The 24,849-nt window shown below is 40.5% G+C and overlaps 1 protein-coding gene across 2 annotated transcripts in view; it reads right to left on the bottom strand.

The window, feature by feature from the left end:
* Nucleotides 1-8,739: 8,739 nt before the first annotated feature.
* SLC44A1 (solute carrier family 44 member 1) overlaps nucleotides 8,740-24,849 on the bottom strand; it is a 57,271-nt gene continuing 41,161 nt past the window's right edge. The window contains exons 9-16 of one of the 2 annotated variants that reach the window (XM_088530406.1): nucleotides 23,910-24,096; nucleotides 21,968-22,133; nucleotides 18,645-18,801; nucleotides 18,275-18,358; nucleotides 16,596-16,733; nucleotides 14,551-14,787; nucleotides 12,299-12,379; nucleotides 8,740-10,117 (exon numbers count right to left, since the gene is read on the bottom strand). In XM_088530406.1, coding sequence (XP_088386532.1) covers nucleotides 10,094-10,117; nucleotides 12,299-12,379; nucleotides 14,551-14,787; nucleotides 16,596-16,733; nucleotides 18,275-18,358; nucleotides 18,645-18,801; nucleotides 21,968-22,133; nucleotides 23,910-24,096 — 1,074 coding nt within the window. In that variant the 3' untranslated portion in view covers nucleotides 8,740-10,093. Of the gene's footprint in view, nucleotides 10,118-11,830; nucleotides 12,380-14,550; nucleotides 14,788-16,595; nucleotides 16,734-18,274; nucleotides 18,359-18,644; nucleotides 18,802-21,967; nucleotides 22,134-23,909; nucleotides 24,097-24,849 lie in introns of those variants that run through there. The other variant, XM_088530405.1, reaches the window with a different exon arrangement.

The following is a 24,849-nucleotide window of genomic DNA, read 5'->3' as shown; positions in this document are numbered from 1 at the left end:
TAAGTGAATTTTCTTAGCTACCACATGCGAAGGCTGGGCCCGGAGTGTGCCGGTCCAGAAGTCACTTTGCATTTGACAGGCACATCTTGAGAAGTCCTGCAGCAAAGAGAGGAGCTGGAGAGGAGCAGAGAGGCAAGAGGAAGAGGAATTTTTCACACGATGGAAAATCGAGCCCACCTGGGGAAAAAAAACAGGCCTTTTCCAGCAGAGGGCTCAGGAGCAGGCTCCGGAGCTGCTAATTCTGCTCGGCCTGGGTGGCCTTCACAGGATGCTCCGACGGGCTTTCCGCACGGGAAGGCTTGACGCCTGCAGGTGCCCAGCTGAGGGCAGTGTGTGTTTTACTGAGCGCGTGGCACCGTCCCCTGCTAACGAGGACGTTACCAGAGGGCGTTGTCTTTCATCAGCCCAACGAAGGGCTCGCCACAAAATGGCGGCTCCTGAGGACACAAGTCACATTGGGGTGACCTTGCGCCTACAGGGGCAGCGAGACCCTGCGGAAATCGGTGTGAATCTCTGCACGGTCTGAGCTGGAGCCAGCGTGGGGTGCACACCTTTCTGCTGTCTTCTCAAAAGGAAGGCTTTAATTAAGTTATCGTATTCATAAAACTGCACCCAAGGCGGCACACACACTGGAAACAAGCTCTGGGGACCGTTTAGATCTCGCTCCGGGCTCGATTGCTGACGGAAATGTGAGCAGATTGCTGTCTATATTTATCTTACGCTACCATGTGCATACTGCAATGCGAGCGTGGACCCTGCATCTAGCACTTTCATTTAAACCTACTTGACAAATGAAGTCGAAAACTGCCGTGCATGAGTGAGGCCTCGGGGTCCTTCTTCAAATCATTTTGTGAGGAGATGTTTAGAAGTGGTTAAAAGTGGATCCCTATTCTCTCCACTACGCTTGCAGCACAATCAAGGAGGGGCAGAGCCAAGTGCTTTTGGAGTTCCCCTGGTGACATTTCGCATTGCTGTTGAGAGCCTCATGTTCTCATAGAGTGTGCAGGGAATAGGCAACAGAGCTGTTTTCTCTGTTACGTTTCTACTGGTGAAGCACGGAGATTTTGGCTCAGTTTAGCACCCGAACTGCACAGTAGAGCTGCGGACACGCGTCTTTGGAGGTTGTTGGATATGTTTTGTGCATGAGGCTGTTGTGTACACGTCGTGTGCCCCATAGGAGAGCAGCAATGGCTGCCCTGAGCCCATAGCTTGCTGCATGTTGCGGGAAAGGCCTCGTGGCCGCAAGGGGCAGAAGCCGCGACCTGTTGAGACGTAACCGTGTCCTGCACAAGGGGCCGAGCAGCATGAAATGGATTTTCTGACCCTGTCCTGTTTTTATTACAGCTGATGTGTGTAGGGATGGGGTATCCTTTGCCCTTGGGCTTGTTTCCCTGCTGCCTCTGGTCACTGTGTGGGGCCGCGCAGTGACAAGGCAGGACCCCGGGCACCATCTCCGGATTCGGGGCTGAGCCGGTCGCCAGGCACCTTCGTTATCTCACAGGCTGTCACGGAAATCGTGACGGGGGGCTGCAGGGGAGCAAATACTGACAAATACGGACAAGTACTGACAAATAGCATGGGGCAGGGGTTCCACTGATTGCAGGCAGGAGGCCACCGGGACCCAGCACCACGTCACGTCCTCAGGCACACAGGGAGCTTTTAGGGAATTGGGATTTCCTGTGTGACGCTGTTTTGGTGTCAAATTTACTCTGTCAGCAGCCTGTTTAAAGAAGGGGGTTATGACGAAGCACCAGCCTCACTAGCTAATTGCCCTTTCTTGTCAATGGCTGTTTATTTCACAGCCAAACTGTGAGGGGTGGCTGATGAGCTCTGCAGTGGGAATACATTTAATTCCCTTTGGACTGCAGTGTTACTGTGACTGTGAAGGAAGGGAAGCAGATGAGGCTATTAGTGCCAAGACTCCCCGTGCTGCTTATGCTTCGCGCTGAGCTGAGCTGTCAGGCTGTGTGAGTTAGTAGGGCTCATCTGGAACAGTGACTACAAAAAGAGTTTTTTCTGGATTTATTTTAGTAGAAAAAGTTAACTCTGGCTCACGAGCAGGTAATACTTTTGCTTTTCCCTAATGAACAGCCTACTTTGGTGTAGGGATCCCCTCTGTGCTCAGGGCCCAGGATCCCCGGTGTGCTCTCCTGCAGTCCCTTCCCGAGCAGGATCTCTGAATTATGCCCATGTTCACATCTGATTTTACTTCTTGTTGCTGTTTCCATATCCCGTTCTTCCTGCCCTCACAGTGTCACGTCCGAGGCCCTCTGGACCCTGGGAAGGCCTGCAGACTTTCACCACGGTTTGTGGTTCACTTGCTTTGAACAAGGGCTTGGAAACTCGGTGGGTTCTTTGTACTTGTTGCGCACTGTTCCCAAAATAAACTGGCTCGTGATTATGGGGAGGTTGAGGGCCCTGGCTCAGGAAGACGGTGCTGGGAACATCCACATCAAGTTTATGGATGGTTCTCTTCCATCCTCCGTGCAGTTTTTGCCTTGTTATTATTTCTATCTGAAGCTCAGTAGTTTATCAGGCTATGCATCTTCTGAAGCTGAAAATTATATTCTCCCATGCTGATTTTTTTTTTTAAGAAAAAGGCATTTTGACAAATTTCTCAAGTTTTTATTTCACCGTAGAGAGCACAAGACTCTAATTTATTCTCAGAAGGCAGAAACTCATGCCTTGAAGTCTATTTGCTTGCTCTAGCAACACTCCCGCTCCAGGTAACAGAAAAAGCAAGAAATGGTCAAAGTGAAGTTGAGTTTTACCACTGTCATTAGGGCTTGTGCTATTCTGGGGTGTTCGGAAGGGACAGAACGCTGGATTCGCACAGGTGTTTTTCCTCTTGCATGGAATTGGCTCTCTGGCTCCATCTGACATGGCAATTCTGTTTCCTATTGCATTTAAAAGCAGAATAAGGCTGCTAAAGTGCTATCAGGAAAGTTACATAGAGCAAGGGACATTTTGTGATTATATCTGAGACTGTGGCAGAGTCTCAGGGTTTTCTGTTACTGCTTTATTTTATATTTTTTTGCAGAGGGCAGCGTTGATGCTCGTGATTCGTCTCCGGAGCATTCCTGTGTGAAATACCTGCTCTCCCGCATGATTGCTGTCAGCTCAGGTGGCCGGTAAAACAATTTGGCAGCTCCTACCATAGGCTTTATTTCCAGCTGGGACTGCTCTCACAGAGCTCTCACAAATCTGCCTTGGCGCTGCATTTTCTTCCACTTTTACAGTAGCTAAGGAAAGCAAGGACTGCTAATTAGATGGAGAATATGACATTCTTTTCCAGGAAAGGAAGAAGAAACCCAGCTTTTTTAGGCGCTGTGTGTACAGGAGTACGAGCTCAACCATTTCCCACATCCATAATTCAAATGGTAATTAGAGATTCTACGTAATCTCTCTCCAGGCACTAGCTTATCTCCATTAAGCATCTAAATACCAGTGACCAAAACTGGGCCAGCTCCTCGGTGTCCCCCAGCAGGAAGAAGGAGCTGTGTCAGGATCCAGCAGACCGGGATCTCGCCTTGTCTGCCTGGAAAAGGAGCTGGAGAAACCAGCGTTTTGGGCTGTCCCTGCTGGAGAGCCGAAGGGCTCCAGTTCTGCTGCGCATCTGGGGGGAAGCCCCTGGAATCTGGATAACCTGTGTGGCTACAGGCACTTGGAGAAGGGCTCCCCTTGAGCCTCTCCTGCTTTGGGCAGATAAACCAATCCAGCCAAGCAGCTTCATCCTTAGAAACAGTGACTGGGAAGCCAGCTCCAGGCGGGTGCAACAGCGCTGAGCCCTGGGAGCTATGGACAGGGAATGGGAGTGTGGGAGAACCGCAGGGCTGCTCCACGCAAAGACCTGGGCTCTCAGGGGGTATGAGATACTCCTCCTAAGTAGAAGGGCAGGGCTTGCTAGTTCATATAGAATAGACGAATACCTCCCTTATTTTTTAAACAAAACTTTTATTTGGATACATTAAAAAACCTATACATTTCTTTGACTAAAATACAGTTTTGCATCAGTATTCTGGCACACACTCTGTCAGTTCACACAGAAAACTCAGCGCTGTTAGCTTCCCTTCTCTTGCTACTTTCACAGCTTGCAGTGCAAAAGCATTTCAAGTTCTCAGGCAGCAATGAACAGCGTCACATTCACTTCTCCCATTCCCTTCCCAAAGGAGGTGGCATTCCACAGGAGAAAGGAGCACTTGTTAATTGATCTTGATTCAATGTAAATCACTAACCAGTCCAGGGGCTTGGCTGCTCTGTTGGGAGTACATGTGAAACGACGGAATCTTGTTTCCACATGACGCTTTGATGGAGCAGGACAATGCAAGTAGTGTTTGAGTTACTGCCAAGCCTTTAAAATCTATTCAGAGGATTCTCCTTCCACTCTAGGGCAGCCAGGGTAATCAGCAGCACAGTCCCACAGTATAAAAATAATTCCTTCCTGTACAGGTAGAGGATTACACTCTCTTTCTTGCTTTGAAACTCCAGAGCAAAATGAAAGCAGGACAGTGTGGATGTGGCTGGGAGATGTCAGTGAGATGGAATATGAATTTTCCTAATAGCTGTGAAGATTTTGTGTAATGCTGTGTATGTGAAACCATGTTCTGCACGGCTGCGGCCAGCTAGGTGAGAAACAATCCCAGCCTTGTGCTTTTCCTCCCTCTCTGCCAGGTCCGTGTGCTCTCCCTGGGAGCGGAGGGAGCAGCGCGCGGCACCGCTCCCAAAACCCCCGGGAGCAGGAGGGAGGCCCGGGCTCCTTGTGCACAGCGTGGTTTGAGAGGCAGGAAGAGAGGCTGGTTGTTCACTGCGCATCCAAGTTCCCAGCCTCCGTGTCTGACTGGCAAGACTTCAGCAGGATTAATATTATCGCTTCAGGTTTCAGCCAGGGGTAGAGAAACAGCAAGTCCCTCAAAAAAGCTTACTTTAAAATGGTTAAAAGGAACTTCTGCCATCGCTCTAAACCATCCCTGTAAAGTGAGCAAGGCACCGGCCTTTCACACTCGCCTGTTTATCTTGTTGTTAATCCGAGGGGAATGGGAAGCTGCCCATCGCCCGTGCGTGCTGCACTCCTCGGGTGGGCGACGGTGTCACTGTGACGGATATCACCCATCCCAAGACCAGCACTGCACCACGTGCAGCTTCTATCCCAGGATTAAAAAATAAGATTATCCTAGGAATCCAAGTCACCTCCCAATTTGCTAGATTTCCAGAGTATTCAGTATCCTGATTTCATAAAACTCTTCTGAAATACTTACCCTGTGAATGAAGAGAGGCTAAAATTGTCTTTAAACATGTTGAAATTGCTAAAGCTTAACTGTTAAAGCTTTTGCTCTGAACCCTGGTAACTTTGGTTCTAATTTGAGGGCCATGTTTCTGCAAAAAGTACCAAACACTTCAAGTCCTGCTTGGCCTATTCACATATCACTTGACTGCTGCAGAGAGGCGAGTAGGGTCTGATGGTGTTTTTCCAACTTTTCTGCTAGTTCTATCAGACCTCTGCCAAATAGATGTTTCCAGAGTATTCATGTGATTTATTGTTCCTAGAAATATTTTCATAATTCTGAAATCATTGAAGAGCTTTGGCTTGATTTCATCAGCTTGCAAACTCAGCAAGCAGACGCATCACAGCTCTGTTCTAGAACAGAAATTCTGCCTTCCATACAAAACACCCACATCACAGGAGACATGCTGCATCTCTTCTTTGATCTCTCTAAATATACATATATGTATATATAAAATTTGAGATCATTATTTTGATACAGAGCACAAGAAATACAGGTTTACTAGTTTTACAATCTCTTGTGTTATACATGATGGGATTAACAGCAGAAGTGAAATAGTTGAAATAGCATTCAAAAAATAAATATTTAGAGCAGACTTCTGTCAATCCCAAGAACCAAGCTGAGTGCAAGCAATGCTTCAGACAAGTCTTTTGGTTTGGTCCTGGGGAATAGATTTTTTTTTTTCCCCCACAAAGATGAAAAAGGATTTTTGTGCCGATAATGTAACACACAACCAAACTGTTCAGGAAGCAATAGACTTGTTATGTTTAGATTTAGAAAACTGTATCTGTACAAGCAAAGCCACGGTTTTAAAAACAAGGATGCTTAATACTACCTATTTTAAAACCTTATTAAGAGTAATTCTTAAATCACTGTGTCATATTCAGTACAGCATGTAATATACATCAAGAAATAAACGATCACTGCTTCATGATTAAGCGTATATATGTCTGCTACAAGCATTTTATTCTGACTTCATGTCGTACATTCACAGAACACATTATAACCACTCAGAGCAAACCACTAAAGTGCATGTCATGAGGCCACATTAAATATATTGTCTCAAACACTGGCTCATTCGAGCAGGGCTTGTCTCTGCTTTGCATCCCCATTTTCTGCTGGAAGAGTAAGAGCCAGCTTGCTCCCTGGAGCTTGCTGTAGGAAAAGCCCTTTCAGAAAGGAGTAACCACCCTGAGAAGGTACTGAAGGAAATGTGGGGAATGACTCACTCCCGGATTAGCTGCTGGGTAGCTGGGCCTCTGACAAGGCTCTCCATCCAAAGATCTCCCTTTGGGTCGCACTTTCCTAATGCAGAAACACCTGGGGTCAGCACACCAAGGTAAGGCCACGTGTAGAACTCAGTCCCTGTTTCTGGCAGCTGATGTGCTTAGCCTGCCTGTGGAGCTGTGTTGGAGGTGTAGGAACGAGGGTCTGCTCTCCTGACATAGCTGGATCCTTGCAATATCCTGAATATTGCCTTGGGAAGGTGATGAGGCGTGTGCCAGTATCGGTATGGAAAAGGAGAGCAGATACCCTGCCACTTGAGACTCCTCTGCTCTCCTTTGAGAAGGGCAAGAGAGACGCGAAAGCTACGAGAGGGACAAGGCTCTTGGGGGCTGGAAGAAACAAAGACCTCACACCCATCAGTTTATAAATAATGTGGAAGAAAAAATAGCATGAAAAATAAAATTTGAGAATATTCTCAAGGTGTATTTGCTCTCCTTTGACATCTAACTCATTGGAGACTATGATCCAGTCAGACTGCAGGAACTAGTAATCGCCTTGGCTCAGTTTTTTGGGCCCACTGAACCACTAGCCCTCAGCACTGCTTGGGGCAGTGGACGTTCCAAGGAGATGATTTCTCGACCTTAGTTGTCTCATCTACTCCCTCTGCAGTGTTATTCCCAATGCAGAATCAGCACCGCTCTCCAGCCAGAGCTTCTCACAAAGCAATCTGTGCACTTGCCTAGAACATCAGCTGGCATGTAAAATTATTTAGTCTGTCACCACCAGCAGCTCCCAGCACCTCTACTGCCAAGCAGGGATCTACATTCAAAGTGTTCTCCTATTCTACTATCCCCATTACCAAACAAAATGAAGGGATTGTTTGAATTTGTCCTGAAAAGTTCCCTCTTTGGACTTCGGTTTTCTACTTATCTCCTTGCACAAGACAGGGCTGGAAGAAGGCAGCCTGTATTTTTGTTGAAACAAGCTATAAGAAGCATCCAAAAGGTTTGAAGGGCCACTAAAATGGTATTTTGATATGGCCACTTTGTAACTGACAAGGTCTACATGCCAGGTATATGCTCAAGAACAGTGCACAAAATTTTATTAAAAACTTCATAATGATATAGATATATCACTCAAGCATTACAGCTACCCATAGAAAAGCATTGCCTATATCTTTTAAACACTATGTCAATAAAGAAAATTTATTTGTAAAACAGGATAAACTATTATAAAACTGGTGCACAGTCAAGTCATACAAAAATACAAAATTTATTTCCAATTGCAGTCCTGCTATGAATTAAGAGAAAAGCCCCCACCCAGGACTTCCAGTGAGCAAAGAGCACAAACCTGTGGAATGCACCGTGGCAGAAACATGATGTCAAAAATCTGCAGAATCCAAAGTTTCAGTAACTTGTTCAATAACTACGGTTTCTCTGGAGCAACTGGGAACGTATTAAGTCTATTAGCCTTGACAGCCTGTTTTTAGGATTCCTATGAGCCCGTTTTAACTTCTGTTGCCAAACCCCACCCATCTACACAGACATTCAGTGTTCAGGGACCGCTGTGCCCGCAGGCCCTGCTGCACCAAAAATGCCTTCTCTCCACAAACTAAAGGCTGCTGCAGGGCCCCTTTTATGTGGCCTGACAGCTTTTTTGCACTGACAGGCCCCATCAGTTCTCCAGCTTAAGTCCTAGATTGAACTCCTAGTCCAGGTAACCCTTAAACAGAGGTGCAACCTGCACAAGCTCCACACAGCTCTCCTCATGTCAGTGAAACTAGACGTTGTTCAGTTAACAAGTGCCTAAGTGCTTTAAGGATTAGATCTTAAATCTTTTTGCTTCCCCCTTAGTTATCATTTATAAATGTATTTTTATTTTCAGTATTTTTCATATAGTTTCTGTGATATGGAAAGAGTAAATCATTTTGATGGACTTACTGAAAGAAACCTAAATAAGCATCAAATTTCTTACAGAAGCAAAAGTGAAATATTTCACTATCGCCAAAAGCACTGACTAGTTACATGATTAAAAAAATAACCAAACCACCTTTATCACCAGTTTAGAAGTCCTCTGAAAGGAAGCACATTAAAGTTATTAATATTAAACCCTGACGACATGAGTGTCTCTACCTAGACATACCTCCCCACTTTTCTTGCAAAGCTACTGCAATAGGGCTTTTCTCTTTCAAAAAAAATTTCTTGAATGGAGTGATCAAACCATTGAGGCATTATTTATTTGTACAGAGCTTATATTTAGTGCAATAAGTTTAAAAATTCTGCTCTGAAATATTAACTTTACATTAACAAAAATAGTTTTCTTAAAAAAATTGTAACAAAAGGAGTATATAGCAGAGACAGATCATGAGTTCTTAGCAAATACACTTGTAAGCATTTACCATTACAATACACTGAACAATTGAATATTAGCATTCATATCTGGTGAGTTTCCATAGTGAAAATAAATGTAATTTCTACAAATAAAAAAAGAGTATATCCCCTTGTGGTTATGTGATAACTTTAGGTAAATATTCTGGCAGTGACACTTTCAAAGAAACGTTTTTCTGCCCTTTCCTGTTTTTCCCACCTGCTACAGTACATACAAATATGGATGAAAAACAGGCAAGGAATGGTCCCTTCCACCTCCGAAAGCTCTGCAGCATTAGATGAAATGAAGCATATACAGTACTTACTTTTTTGTACAGTAAGAGAGTTCATTTCTCTTCCTATCCCCAATATTCTTACATATAGTCATGATTTAATCATGAGTATGGCTAAGATTGAGCTTTAATAAACTGTTAGTTCAACTGCTCACATGGAAATCCATACCCTTCAAAGGAGCACTGCTGAAGTGCAAAGGAGGCGACTGAAGTTAGGGCGAGGGGGAGAGGAGAAAGTAAGGTAAAACAGGAAAAAATTGCATATAAAAGTCATCCTTCCCCATATTCTGGTTTCTGTAAGCAAGGGCTCCCACACATCTGAATACCTGAGAGGTTGGTTATTGTGATATTTGATACTGAAACAAAACTACATGTCTCCCACTGTGCCCCACCAGGGCTGAAAGGTAAAATGTCTGCTCACAAATCAGAACTGAATTAGCTCTCACTGAAACCACCTTTTAAAAACCTAAATTTGATTTTTTTTTTAATTGGAAGATTTTACTCATAATTGTCCTGAATTTAGTGTAAATTTGAACAAATCAAACAAGTAAAATTCTCAGCACATTTGTGGTTTCACAGGAAATCACATATTTGATTCTCTAAATTCAATCATCATTTATCTTTACAATGATACCTCCTCCAGATTATAAAATATCAAGCAGATAAGAATCAACAGTTTTATGACCACAATGAATAATTAAAAGAAGAAAAAAAAAATGGAACAATGATAAAGCTGCTTGTAAAAGCCACCCGTATGAAAAGAGTACATGTTTCACAAAAATAATTGTTAAAAAAAGTATTAAATCCCTGTTCCTTTTCTCTGATTTTGGCTGTTTGTTTATATATGTATGTGTGTGTGTGTGTGTGCATATGTATATATATACTGTTTTGGAATGTCAATGGGTTCCATAATGGCTGGCTAGTTTCAAGATGAACTTGCTCCAGAGGCCTAGAAAACAAAGTCATATAGTACAGTCTTAGACAAATGCCAAAGGATAAGGAGAAAGTGAGTCAAAGGGGACACTGGAAATAGTTCTTTAAAAAAAAAAAAAAAAGTGTAAATGGGATTTTTTCTTGTGCTTTGATAGTCTCTTTGGAGACAGAAGGTCCTAAATAGTTCCTCACCTCTGCTATTACAACTGTATTTTGTGAATTTCACTTTTATAAATAACTGTCATGCCTAAGAAATAACATACTTAGAGAACCTGAGGCAAAACAGTATAGATTCATTTTTTTTTAAAAAAGTTTCATTTAATCTTGCCACCCCTAACTTTGAGGTGACAGGCATTACTCTTAGAGAATATACTTATGAATGATCCTACTCGGACAGCACGAAGGGCCTTTATCAATGCTTCAGGAAGAGGTTTCAGAAAGAACACAGGGGAATTATTGCTGAATTCCATTCTTGTCAGGAAGTGAGGTCCCAAAATTTCAGACCCTATGCAGAGGGAGCTGCATATCCCAAAACTGAAGACCACTTTGGAAAAAAAGCTCACCAGTTGCAAAGACGACTATCAAATGGGCAGAACTGTGAGCATGACCACACGTGACACCAGGCTAAGTGTGCACAGGCTCAGTATCCCCCAGCAGTCCTAGCAGGACTTCCTGCCAGGGTTGAGTGCCTGGAGTCTAGTTTCTAAAAGAATGAAAAGAGGCTTGACTTGCAATTGCCTTTTTGTGTTTGTTTGTTTCCTTGTTTTAAAATCCAAGCCTTAGGCAGGCAAGTAACAAAAATTTAGGTAGCAGTCTGTGCTGTCTCCGAGGAGAGCATGACTGGCAAACAGTCTGAATCACAGGTTAGAATAAAATTCTAGGGTGAGATTTTTTGATCTTATAACTAGAGGATGTGCAAACCCAATTCTCAATCATTCTCATGGCAGCTTTACATTTAAGTGCTTAAACACTTTGAAAAATCCCAACATGAGTGTCTGTTTGTTCAACTAGAATTATATCTTGAAGGAAAACACAAATGAACATAGAACTAGTTTGTAAAATTTAAAAACATGGCAGCAGTTAGGCATAAGCAAATCTAGAGGCTGGTATGTTATAATGAATAGCGAAACACGCAAAGCTAAACATCTATTGGTTCTAGAGCAGGAACTCATTTCAGCAAGGTCAAAAGTGTTCATGCAAGAGGCTACACATACATAATTTAAAAAAATACTATTAGCACACACTTGGATTCCTTGAGGTAAGGGGAAAAAAAATGCTCACTTGGTAAGGAACTGAGACAAGCCCCAAATATTCTGAGAAACTCATGGCAGAATACTATTTTTTTTTTTTTACAAAGTCATATTGCACAGTGACAAATCATACCTTGCCCAGCCTGGCTTCTCATCATATGCTCTCATTTCTCCACCTTCCAAACTCATTCTCCTATACTGATAACTGTATTATCTGTACCATTTACAGCTGCTCCTTATTCCAGGCTACTCAGACATGCAACGCCTTCCTAACAGGCAAACCATAAGTAAAACAGGCTGCAGAAGCATAAATGATGCGTTGTTCACTGTCTCTGTATCTGACAGTGTGAGATGGAAAGAGCACACAAGAGACAAGCAACGTAAGTAGTTGGCAATAAAAAACAAACAACTGGGAGAAATGTCAATTAAGCAGGTTGAAAGGAATCACCGTATCCAACCCCCGGCACTGTATAAAATGATCTGGTCAGAACCTGAATGACCGGTTCTACTTTGCAACAATGGATGTGCTCAGTAGTGTTCTTCAGGCTCATGTACTGAATGCAGGATGAGCAAGAATTGTTTAGTTCGGCTCGGTAAAGAGGATTAAAGTCTAATGAATTCCAGAGTCATCTTATTTTGAGAGTGCTCAGTAGTGGGGGCTGTCTGTGTATAACACCTAGCATGCACTACTAATCCTAATGAAATGATACTGCTTGTTTCATATGACACAGTTCCTTTCATCTTACTTTTACAGGAGATGGTCTCAGCTGTGACAAAAACTCTGCCATCCAGGTGATAGGCAAGCTCACAAACAGAAAAAGCAGAACATCTTGAGTGATACAGAGAACAAAAACTTCTCCTGAAGAAGTGCAGTCAGTAAAGACAAAGAGGGAGAGGAAGTAAAAGTGAAACTCTTGGAGGATCGCCACCTCCTCATCTGCACCTACCATTGGTTTTAGCTCTCTGCCCTCAGCTCCACCTCCCCGACCGGCTTCTTTCATAGATTTTCTACTATTCTCCACAAACTCCTGGAAAACAGTAATAAAGTGATATGCAAACATCTAGTCTAGATACAAAACCTCACAAATATTCAACTCGTGAACACAAATGTGAATATGCTCCTCCCACTTCTTTTGGTCAGACTTCTCCACAAAACACCAAGAGCCAGCCACAAAGCTCTCCCTTCTGACCTAATTCTGAAGAACTGAAAGCCAAAAGGTTTTCTGTTAAGTACTGTTAGAACTTTTACACTTACCATACATTTACCTTATGTGTATTTTTTTCAACTCCAAACAACCAATTAATTCAAATTCCTTGCTGAAGTCAGGGGAGACAACATCTACTGCTCTCCCCTTATCTACTCTTCTACTACATCTACTTCTGTGATTCCACCACAGAAGGCTCTCTGGTTCGTTAAGTAGGATATTCCCTTGGGGATCCATGCTGGCTACTCCTGGTGACCTTCTCTTCTTCCATGTGCTTGGAGGCGAAATGCGAGGGCTGAGCTGCTGCATGGCTTCTCCTGGGGGTGGAGGTGAGACTGCCGGGCCGGTAATTGTGGGCATCCTCCTGTTGCGAAGGCTGGAGAGCCGTCAGCCTTGTCCCGGCTTGAGGCACCTCTGCTGCTCTCCAGGATCCTCGAAGGACGATGGATGGAGTGGCCCAGCACTAACATCCACCCGTGCCCTGAGCACTCGTGGGTGCATCCCCATAGGGGCCCATGGATTTAGGTGTCAGGTTTGCCTAAAGGATCTCTAACCCAGTCTTCCTCAGCCAAGGGAAAGTTGTCCCTGCTCCAGACTCCCTCCTGGGCTTCCTGCGGGCTGACCTTAGCAGTAAAGCCTGAGGCAAGGGTGGCAGTCAGTAATTGCCTTTTCTGTATCCTTTGTGGACAGGACACCCACCCCAATCAGCAGCAGGCCCACATTTTCCCTAGTCTTTTACTGCTGACGTACTTGAAGAAGCTGCCCTGTTGCCCTTGACATCCCTTGCCAGATTGATGCCAAGGGGCCTTTACCTTCCTCATCACAACCCAGCACACTGTGGTGGCGTTCCTATATTCCTCCCAAAGGGCCTGTCCATTTTTTCTGTTATCTGTGGACTCCCTTCTTCTGTTGCCCCTTACTCATCCATGTAGGCCTCCTGCCTCCTTTGCCTGTCTTCTGGCTCATAGGGATCCACTGAACTTTAGCTTGGAAGAAGTGATGCTTGAATATTAACCAGCTTCCCTGCACCCCTTGCCCTCTTTTACTTTTAGGGCCCTAACCCTTTTAGGGCCCTTGGAATTTCTCCTCGCTAAGAGGCCAAAGATTGCTCTCCTGAATGATCTACATGTGCCATCTTCCTAGACAGGATGCTTCATTTTACTCTTGTTCTGTACCAAAAAACAACTCATCATCTAGGATTTTCTTTTTTACGTATTCTAGGTTCTGTAGCCTTTTTAGTAGATTTTTAATTTTAAATTTAAATTCATGAGACACTTTTTCAACAGGAGGGCTAAGAAAAGGTTGAGAGTTTACTTCTAGCCTACAACACCTAGTGTTACATTTTTTCAGCGACATCTTCTGTGGTTGCCACTGAAAATGGGAAAAAGATTAAGAAACTAACTAACTCAGCAACAAACTGTCACCTAATTATGGCCTGAGGAGCAGAATTTTTCATCTTGATCTCTAGAATGAATAGTAGATAAAATGGAACCAACAAATAACAAATGAATTCTGCAAATCCAGGCTTCCAAACATGAAGATGAAAGTAAAAATATCTTGTTTCAAAGTGTGGCAGACTGAGAAGCATGCATGGGTCTCTGCGCACTTGAAAGTTAAAAATAAAAATCCTCTGTGATTACTATTTACATGTGTTTGTAAGTGGGGAGAATAATCTGCTATGTGCTCTCTTCCCAAGAGCAGATCCTTGTAGGAAAGTGGGGAAAAAAATCCTCTTTTTTGTTTCCTTCTTTTTGTCAAAAAATCATTTAAAATAAACGATCAGTATAGTAACGATTCCATAAGAGGACACTTCATCTGACAACCAGAGAATAATTGTGATGCTAAAAGAGGAAGGCGTCACTTCTTGTCATTAACAAAAAAGAAATAAAAACCAGCTAAAGCAAATAACAGTTTTCTACCCATCTGGAAAGCTCATCCTGCTCTCAGAATATTCAGCTTGTGGAACTATATCCTTAGATTTAAGGGAAACTTACCATGAGAACTTTATCCATGTAGAATTCCTTTCCAGGGCTTCCATCATTGTATTTTGTGTCAATAGCGAAACACAAGAAGAGGACATCAACGACCATTTCGTAAATGGAAAGGAAGCAGTGGGCAACCAGGAAAGCAAACAGGCAGACAATGATGAGTGGTAGCACCCAGATGGTGTAATCTCGTTGATAGTTCAGCAACATAATCCCTGCCAAACCTGTACTACAGACAATCAAGACCTGAAGGAGAAAACAGAAAACAATTTCAGTGAAAACTGTAATGTCAGAACCTTTTTTTTTTTTTCTTAAATTATGCTCTTCTTTTTTTCCTGCCAGGGCTAGAATTGAAGGATGCAGATGCTTATGTGGTAATAAAAGTGGTAATAAAACCTTTACCTCCTCAACATCCTGTATCCTTTCATGTAAATGGCACTTTATCACTGGCTCAGCATTTGAATATCTGATTGATTTCAAACACACCTTCAGTATAAAAGACACCATTCAGAGCTCCTGAAAGCTAATTATGTTTACATCATGCCGTCCTCCTTCTAGTATTACAGTCCAATTATAAAAACACCAAAACCAGATGCCACTACCCAACCCCCAACCAATGTGGTGGTTTTGTGGTTTCTGGGGGAACGAGAGGGTATTTTTCAGTTTGCTGCAGAAACACTTAGCCAAAATATCTTCTGAGCTTGCATTATCACTTGCTCATCTCTACGCAGAGAAAATAGGTCAAAATTAATGTAAGGCACTTACATTACATACCAATCTATAACATCCCAGAACTAGCATATATGCCTGTGCCCGAGTAGATGTTTCACTGGACACCATTTTGGTCTTTGGAGATGAAAAAGAAACTAGAACAACTGCCATGACCACTCAACATTTTGAACATTTTCTGAACCTTTTATTACCAACCCCACCAAAATGCAAAATGCATCAGTTTCGCTGTAGTATGAAAGCTGTATTGGACTGAGGAACAACCTGGCTCGCAGCTTGAGCACTGTTTAGCTATTTTTAGGTATGTTACACTCTTAATTTAAAGAATTCCATCAGCCTCTTATTTCTCTAATAATTTGAAAGCCATCTTTTTAGGGATACATTTCTGCACAATGCATTTCACCATCTCCCAGACATCTTTGTCTTCGTTATGTGTTTCTCCTCACATTTCATTGATTAGAATTACTGGATTAGAAGTTTAGTCCACAGTAGTGTGATTTAATAGCAGTATATGAATATAGGAAGGAAGACTGTTTAGTTCAAGCAGTATTCAAATACTTAAGGATAGGTGATTTAGTGTACTGGTATTAAGTATTTCAGTAACTCCTCCTTCAGGAAAAAAATCTTTTACTGAATAAAAATAACTCAATTGTTTTCTTAAAGTGCATTTCCATCAGTGTTTGGAAACAGAAGAAGCTGACTGATCACAACAATTACGCTAGTCACCTTTTAATTCTCAAAGTAAAGTTAACTAAGTTCCCTGAGCTGACAGATCCTCACAGCGGAATCCTGTACTATCTTCTAGTCCACTTGTCAATAATGTGCCAATTTTCTTTAAAACTCTTACTAAATAGAATTTTGAAGAAATGTACTCCTTCCTTAAATTTTTAGGTTTTTAACCACAAATCCTACCAAAAAGTCTAACTTCTTGTCACTTGTCTCTTGATTCTCTAAAAATAAAAACATGCAAAAAAAAAAAAAAAAGGTCTCTAAAATGTGTTAATATCTAAAGCTCTTACTTTCTGATCAGTTTTATTTAACATAAGCAGGTGCTTATCCTCCCCTTCCCTGGATGGTCTCTTGCTGATAGGATGCAACTGGGTGTGACAAAACTGCATATAAGGTGAGATAAATGTGCAGGCAGCTTGTATCCGAGATGCAAGCCATTGTGAATCAAAGCTTGTTGCTTGCAAAAAAACAAAAGCAAAAACAAAACAGACAATCCCTTCCTCCTCCCTCCAAAAAAACAAAACAAAACAAGCACAAGCCCCCAAAACCTGTACCTTGGACATACCAAAGTCCCTAGCAGTACACAGCAGGCATACCTTTCCTAGGAAAAGCATGAAATCCCCCACCGTGTTTATGGCAGCCACCCGCAATGCATTCTCCACCAGAATAACAAAGGCATCCTTTGCTGAGGTGCAGAAGTTGGTGCTGTTGATAGCTGTGGCTGTATATGCGTTCTAGGAGAAGCAAAATGAAGCCTTAATTACAGATTGATCAGATGTTTCAGACCTTACATCCCAGGGTTTTTGGTCAATAACAGTTAGGAGAGGATTTCAGGATAACAGGAAGTTACGTTCCATAGCAGTAGATTTAATAACAGACTTAGCTACTTGACCAGGTGATGTCACTAATTTCTACACAATATACTTTTCCTTAGAGATTTAAAAAAGGTTAAGAGTAGCATTCTGAAAAAAAATGTTTCACAGGCTTTTATGGGGGGAGAAGAGAGGGGGAGGAATAATTTTTATCTTTTGAATAGGTGACAGGAAGCCATATGACCTACTAGCATACAACATACCACTTAATACCATAAAACATGGCACAGTCAGTCATGTTATTGAATGCAGAATCCCTTGAGAGCTGCTAAGTCAAGCAGTAGGGGCCATCAAAAAGGAGACTGTGTGATGTACAGCCTCCCTTCTTCTTGCTTGCTCTTCATTTACACATTAAAAATTAATTTCAAGAAAACTATCGAAATAGAATTTACTATTTTTCTGCAGAAGTAGGAGCTGGGTAGTCACGTCAGTAATTACAACAACAATAAGTAGTTAGAAAGAATAATCCAGATATATAAAGCAATTTAATAGTCATGGAAGAATCTTCAGATGTTTCACTATCTCTATTTCTGCTTCCAACACTTCCAATTTTGGCTAAAACCACTGAATAGTAATGTCAAGGTAAGCTAGGACAATGCTCAAAAATTACACACATCTTTAATGTTCCCTCCTTATTTTACTGCCAATCATATTTTTGTAATTTGGAGTGTTGGTAAGATTCAGTGAGGTTCAGAGGGGAGTCTAATTACATAAACCCATTAAAATATAAGCAATAGCCAGACTTACAACCTTCCACCTTCTTTGGGCAAAGTTACTTCCAAAAAAACTATCTTAAAGTTTTATAAATAGTGGCTATCCCCTGACCAAAAGAAAAGTGCTCCTGTTAACAAAGACCTTTGGGTAAACAAACACTGCACGTTATAAAGTTATATGTTAAGGAACAAAATATTTATTTTTATTTCCAATCCAAAAATGGAGCAATAGAAAAAGAGAGTTACAGGATATATATTTCATACAGGTGGAAACACAGGCTAAAAAAAATTACTATAAGGGTCTGATTAGTCACAATGTGAACTGTTACAGCAACTATTACAACAGAAAAGGTTCCCTGTCATGTCCTAGCAAACGAGTTTTCAAAATCAGATCTACTCTGGAAGACTGGGCATAAGGAAGAACATCTCTGATCATTTAAAAAAATATGTTATAATGTTGAGACATTTTATGCACAAAAACGAACACTGATAATTTTTCACCTTTGGATTGTAAATGAGCACCAGTGCAGAGTAACTGCAGCGTAATTTCAATAATGGAGACAAGACTGAAGTATCTTGATTCAGATCAGTCTAATTCCAAAGTACAATATATTACGTGTCAGCCTCAGACTGCGTTCTAGAAATTGCACATAATATCAACCTTCTACCTATAAATATTGAAAATCTTACCTGATTTAAGTAGGTCAGGCACTTTTCTAGACACCAAAGGCAGCAAATGCAGGCTTTCAGCATACAGCGAGCACAGGCATTTTCCTAGAGCAGCCACAAAATGCAGGATAGCAAAGTTACACAGTCAAAACAAAAGATCTAAAGAAGGCAATAATCTTGTCATTTTTGAAACTGATACTTATCTCGATAACTTATTCTGTCTCTATCAGACCTTTAAGGGTCAGTCCTTTAAGGGTCAAATATTTAAGACCTTCAAGGGTCAAATATTCCAAACTGAGACTTCAAGTCCCCCAGACAGATGAAATAAGGTTAAACTGTGAATATGTCAAGCCTTTAGTTTTATTAAGAAGATGAGATCTATTTCTCTTACTTTTCCTTTGAGTTGTGTGTGAATATACATAAGAATCATTCGTGGTATCTTCACTAGTGTGATAATGAAAGATCCCTTTGCCACTGTTCCTAAGTGGTAACAAATAAGGCGATTAACAGATGCCAGAATAGGTGTAAATGGCAGATTCCTTTTCTCCCTATGGAAAAAAGAAAAAGATTGAAGTAGAGTGATCAATATGGATTTAATAGCATCAGAGGAAATTGAAACAAATCCTTACTGAAATAATAGGCAAAAGAAATTTCCTATTCTCGTTCTAGTTTTGGGGGAGTATCATTCATACTACACAAAACACTGACTACTTCTGCAAGTCACAGTTTTGGTTCTAATGTAGTCATAGGGAAAGGATAATGAATCAACAGATCATAAGGAAACTTGTACTGTCAGGGGACTACATTACAGCTGTAGCCAAACACCCACTCCTTTTAAGCTACACATTCAAGGGGTGTGTAGTACACAACTCAAACTCTAAAAAAAAAAAAAAAAGTGAGAAACAATGAAAACATTCTTAAACCAGTCTACTGATAAAATTGCTGTGCCGCTCCCCTCAAATTCTGCTTGAGGTCTTCATAAAAACCATCTTGGAGAAGATAAAAAGAGGAAAACTTCCACTTTTATTATGAAAATTCAATTTGTTTGCAATGCTTTGTATGTCTAACTGATCTAGCTATTATATCCTCCAGGAACTAAATATTAAGTGTTGAAACAAGCTATTATATTGTAACAGAGCTAGAGCTAGAACATATTTAAATATGTCAGAAGAATATCCACTTTCACACAGTCTTGAAGCAATTCCCTCTTACAGTTTGTATTTGCATTTTTTACCAAGGAAGTCACCTCTAATTCTCTAGCAAAGAACAGTTCAATTTAATATTTAAAGAACAGTTGTTCCTTATTATAAACATGAACATCATAATGTATATGATGATGATAATATATGAAAGAAAAAATATCAACATTCTGAGCCCAAAATAGCTCTTGAGCTTGGGAAAAAACTACTTTGATGTGAGTTTCATTCAAAAAAGATTCAAAGAAGGGTCTTAATTCTATGAAACTAAACTACATATAACCTAATTTTGGGATATTAATAATTAAAAAATATTTTTACTATGTTTTCTTCCCATTAGTGGTTAGAGCCCAAGTGGCTGCATACAAATTCCCTTTCTCCTATGGTAAAATGACATGAAAGTCTCATCAAATTTCGAGTGCCCCTTTTCAAGTAAATGGAACTGAGGGCAGACTTTATACTGGCGAACCTTGAGTTCTGTTATCACCTGATTTGCAGGGATCTTGCTGATGTGAGCGGATAGTGAGTATACAAAAAAATCTCTTTATTCCTAACCTGACCACATCTGATATGAAAAGGTGCTGACAGGCAAAACAATGGCATGCCCCAAATTAGTATCTTTCCCACTTTTACTGATTTCCGCTTTCAAAGTAGAATTTTCTTTTAAAAGGCAAGAAAGAATAGTAGTGGAGAGAAATAGGTATTTACTAACTTATAATACAATTTCCATTAAGGAATGATAGGCAAGGAACAGTTAAAAGCAAAATGAATTACCTTTGGGTAATTGAAAACACATAAATTTAAAGATGAAGCATGAGACAAAAAACTTGCTAACACTTCATTCAGTGCAAGATTATCCTTTCTACTTCATTTTTTCTAGTTCTTCACTCAACCTAGTTTTACTATTTACAAGACTATGTCCCTGTAACATCTTTTAATAGCTTCACTGATGCATTTAGTTGCTATACGGGAGGACTTCACCATTAACGAAACAGAATTTGCCAACTAATTCCATGCTGTTGATATATATAAATGCATTTTTAAATTGTATATATATGTGTTTTAGTATACATATATTTTTTAATAAATATGTTTTATGTATTATTAAAGAGATTAAGGCAGATAAGCAATTACATGTAATCCACAAAGAAGTCTCAGCTACAAAGCTAAACCTATTAAACACTTGTGATGTGGAACACTGTGATGCAGAAAAAAAATCTGCACGCAATACTTGAAAACCCAATATTTGAAAACAGACTAAAAAACACATAACAGTGGAGTATGGGTGTTGGATATATTCACTTAAAAAATGACTTTTATCTTGTCAACATCCTCCAACACATGAGGGTCTTTATCTAGAATGGTTGCATCTACAATGTCTGCAGAATACCATGAAAACACTGGAAATAACTGCTGAAATGATAGTTTTGGTCTGTTTTTATTTTTTTAAAGCAAATGTGTCATGAACTGCTAACTTCTATGATTCTACCTGCAGAAGCTTCATTAAAGGTATGCTTTTACAAAAGCAGGACAAACAATGCACTTGATTCTTTTTCCTCATTAAATATACTGCCAATAATCTTAAATCATATATCAAAATGTTATAACACAGATCACCAAGGTACTATTTATACTCATGGAATAATAACAAAGCACCAGATAATTTTTTTCCCCACACTTCAGATTCTAAACCACTGAAGTAAGTATCTAGTTTTTGCTTGAAGACAAACCTTGAGCTATAGTAATGAAAAAACAGAAAACACAGTATTTGCACATTCTATAGTTTCAAATGAAGCTGGTATTCATTCATTTCAAAAAACTTATGATTCTGAAATCAGTCTCATGTCTGTGAAGCCAAAATCCCTGTGCCTGAACACTGATAAAGCCATTGTTTGATTGTGAAACATCATCAGCATAAGCATCTCAAAAAGCTATCACATTCAAGCAGAACAGCCAGGGTACAGTATACCATGATAACACAACTTGGGACACAAATACAGAAAAAAATATGCAGCTTTAATGCACTTGTAATTTATATTACTCGCACATTTGTGAACAATCCTGCTAGAATACGTGGGAAAACAATGAATTTAATTAGACCTTGAGCAAGCTCCTGTAAAAAAGATTAATGAAGCACTGTGAATAATTTAAATGTTTCCCAATTAAAATTATGGTAATCAACTATTGTCTGTTATTTTTTAATCTCTACAGAGTTTATCAGTATTCATATTAGAAAAGGAGCTCTTCCAGATGCTTTCCACTTCTGCAAACAGTCCTTTACATGCCTTTATGCTGTGCACAGGTTACAAGACTGCAAGTCCGTAATATCAATGCTATAGTCTACAGCCAGCAAAACAGATTTCAGGGCTTGATATTACTATAAAAGGCTTAATGCGATTCTATTGCGTTCCAGCTTCCAAGAAAAAGGTAAGTATTTTCTCCAAAGCTCTGTCTCTCTTTATTTCTTTGGATCCCATTTCCATATTGGTTTACACAGTACAGCTGTACGAGTCCTTACCTTGTAAAATAGTATGTCACAACAGCCCCTGCTACGGTCATCTGCTGACAGGCAAGGATAAACTCACTGATCCAGATCAGCCCCACCATATGGTACCACCACATGTACTTCAAAGGGCCTACCATCCGAAATTCAACGAATCCTTCTTCATTTGGGACTGGATTGCCTAGGAATAAATCAGAATAAACGAGGAAATAGTCCTTATTCAGCACTTATTTACCAGATCAGAAAGAAGGAAGCATATGGCATTAGTAGTACACATGCATTTACAGAGGGACCATTTCAGTTTCTACCAACCCATATTCCTCTTACATATAATATTCATAAGTAAGGTACTGTTTTTGGAACAAACCATTATGGCAGTTAAAGAACAGGTTTTCTTTTTGAATATACTCAAAATTCAGCTTTTTATTTTTAGACGTAGATTTAAAATTTCCAAGAATAACTAACAGCAACAAGTACTCTTATAATTAAACATAATAAAAGGAAGTTTGCAATGATCATTCTTAATTTTCTGTCTCCTAGTCTGTTGATATAATTTACACAGTGAAATTAAACATTAAATCGGATTTAGATGTCAACACTAGTAAACGATTTTCTTTCCCAGTGCAGTAAGTAACCATGCATGTATTTCAATGATACCTGTGGCTTAACAGGCACTTACAGGCATGACTTGTTGCTCTACAGAGTACAAAAGTAAATTTTCATACCCTTAGAAGCGTGGGGAATCTTTGTTTCATCTGAAAAGCACTACAGTGCATGATGACTGACAGTACATCCCCTACTAGGGGAGCCTCTGTGAAGTGATCTTAAGTCACAAATCGGAAGGTGAGACTAGCACTTCAGTCATCTACTCTTCCTGATATAACACATATCGTGCATCATGCAGTGAAAACTAAAATTCTAGCACTAGAGAGAGGAAGAACATGTGAATTCTGCCCCTAGCTAAAAATTCAGGTCAACAATTCCAAAAGGTTTATCTTGTACTACCATGAAATAGGTCCGTGATCCAAAACATTGCTATTTTTGGATTTTTGGATTAGCAGTTAACAATCAGTTTCAAAGCTCTAAGGTTTTAGTAATGAATGATGAGAACAACTACTGATAGAATGGGAGGAAATGGCCTCGAGTTGCACTGGAGGAGGTTAAGGTTGGATATTAGGAAAAATTTCTACACGGGACGAGCGGCGAAGCCCTGGAAGCGGCTGCCCGCGGAAGCGGCGTTGTCCCTGTCCCCAGCAGTGCTCAAGGAAACGTGTAGGGGAGGCGCCCAGGGGCATGGTTTAGCAGGCAGCGTGGTGAGGGCCTTGTGGTTGGGCTCGGTGATCTCGACGGCCTCTTCCAACCATAACAACCCTACAATTCTATCATCTCTCCTGGCCACAACTTGTTCCAAAATAACATATCTGTCCTATTTTAGAAAGCAGCTGTTAGACTTCCCTGCTCAAATAATAAAGATATTGACCAGCAGCACTGACTAACTCCACAAGCTCCCATTAAACCAGCAGTGCAAGCAGAGTCCTCTCAACTTTTAAGAGAAAAACTATCCATGTGAGAATTTGCTGAAACACACTCCCATCTATCTTTAGATGAGACGAGCTGTTTTTAACTTGTTTTTATAAAACCAGATAAAATTATCTGCAAAATTTACTGAAGTCTTAAGATTAATGGACTCTTGTAGTTACCAACATGACAGTTTGCATCAAATCAAAAAACTGGTCTAAAACACAAAGTCATATACAAGCATGTAGGCTCACAAATGTGCCATAACTTTCCAGACATATGCTGAAGTCACTGATGCAGATCAAAACAGGGCCCAAAAGGTTTTATCTGTTTTTTGTTTTTTCCCCCTCCTAGAGGTTCCACCATTCTTTTTAACCAAATCTATCTGAAACAGAACAAAAATAAAGTGAAATTTAAAACAAGCCTGGTAGCTGCTTACCTGTAGTACCAAGGAAAAGCAGGACAGTGATCCAGTATGCCCAGAAGATGATAAGCGCAAAGAATGTCCAAAAGGGCTGGAAGACTAGTAGTGGCAGGTGAATGAAGACCTTGCCGGCCACATGGAACAAGGCAATGGTGAGAGCTACTCGTTTGCGCATAATTAACATTATCAAGAACAAGATCACCTAGAGGAAGAAGTTTCCAAATGACACTTTAGAGAAGTGAAAATAAAGCATGATACAATTTTGTGCAAGGAGGATTTTCAAAAATATCAAATTAACACATATTCCTGGTGGGTGATACAGCTTGTAAGATCAAAATGCAAATATTTTTTCAGCTTCTTTGATGAGAAATTATTCTTCAAATTTTATTTCTGGAAACTCCAATCTTGTACTTATTTTGAAATGATCTCAGATTGAAGTGACTAGGCCAGATTCCACTGTTATGTTTTACAGAGCAGTGAAATCAAGAGGAGTAACAACATTTAATGAGGAATATAGCTTAACATTTATTTTTGGGCAAGGTATAGTGGACTTGTCAGGTAAGTCCGTAAAATATTGCCAGCTTTTAACGAAGTAATACTGAAACAAGGGATGGGAAGGCCAGAAAGAGTGTAATTGTTTCAGCATGGTTAGTATTTAAGTTTACAACAACCCCTCTGTAAGCAGAACGAGTTTGACAATAACTGTTTTTGCAAATACGAATGTTCTAAGGACTGTTAACTAAATTGAAATGATCAAGTACCTCTGAAATGGAAATCTAACAAAAATCTTGTGACTGAAAGTGATTTGGGGGTCCAATACTGCACCTAGTCATGGATGTCCCTGTGGACATTTTAGAGTAGAACAGAACAGCTGTGGGTCAGGAATTCTCTCCTGACACTAGAAGAATAAGTGTTTCAGAACAGTTCCTAGAAGCACAAAAAAAAAAAAAAAATC

Source organism: Tinamus guttatus, unplaced genomic scaffold (assembly GCF_059628265.1).
Source record: "Tinamus guttatus ecotype Peru unplaced genomic scaffold, ASM5962826v1 Tinamus_guttatus_pri_ptg000372l, whole genome shotgun sequence".
NCBI lineage: Eukaryota > Metazoa > Chordata > Aves > Tinamiformes > Tinamidae > Tinamus > Tinamus guttatus.
Note: the sequence above shows the minus strand (reverse complement) of the source record. Positions and strands in the feature narration are given on the sequence as shown.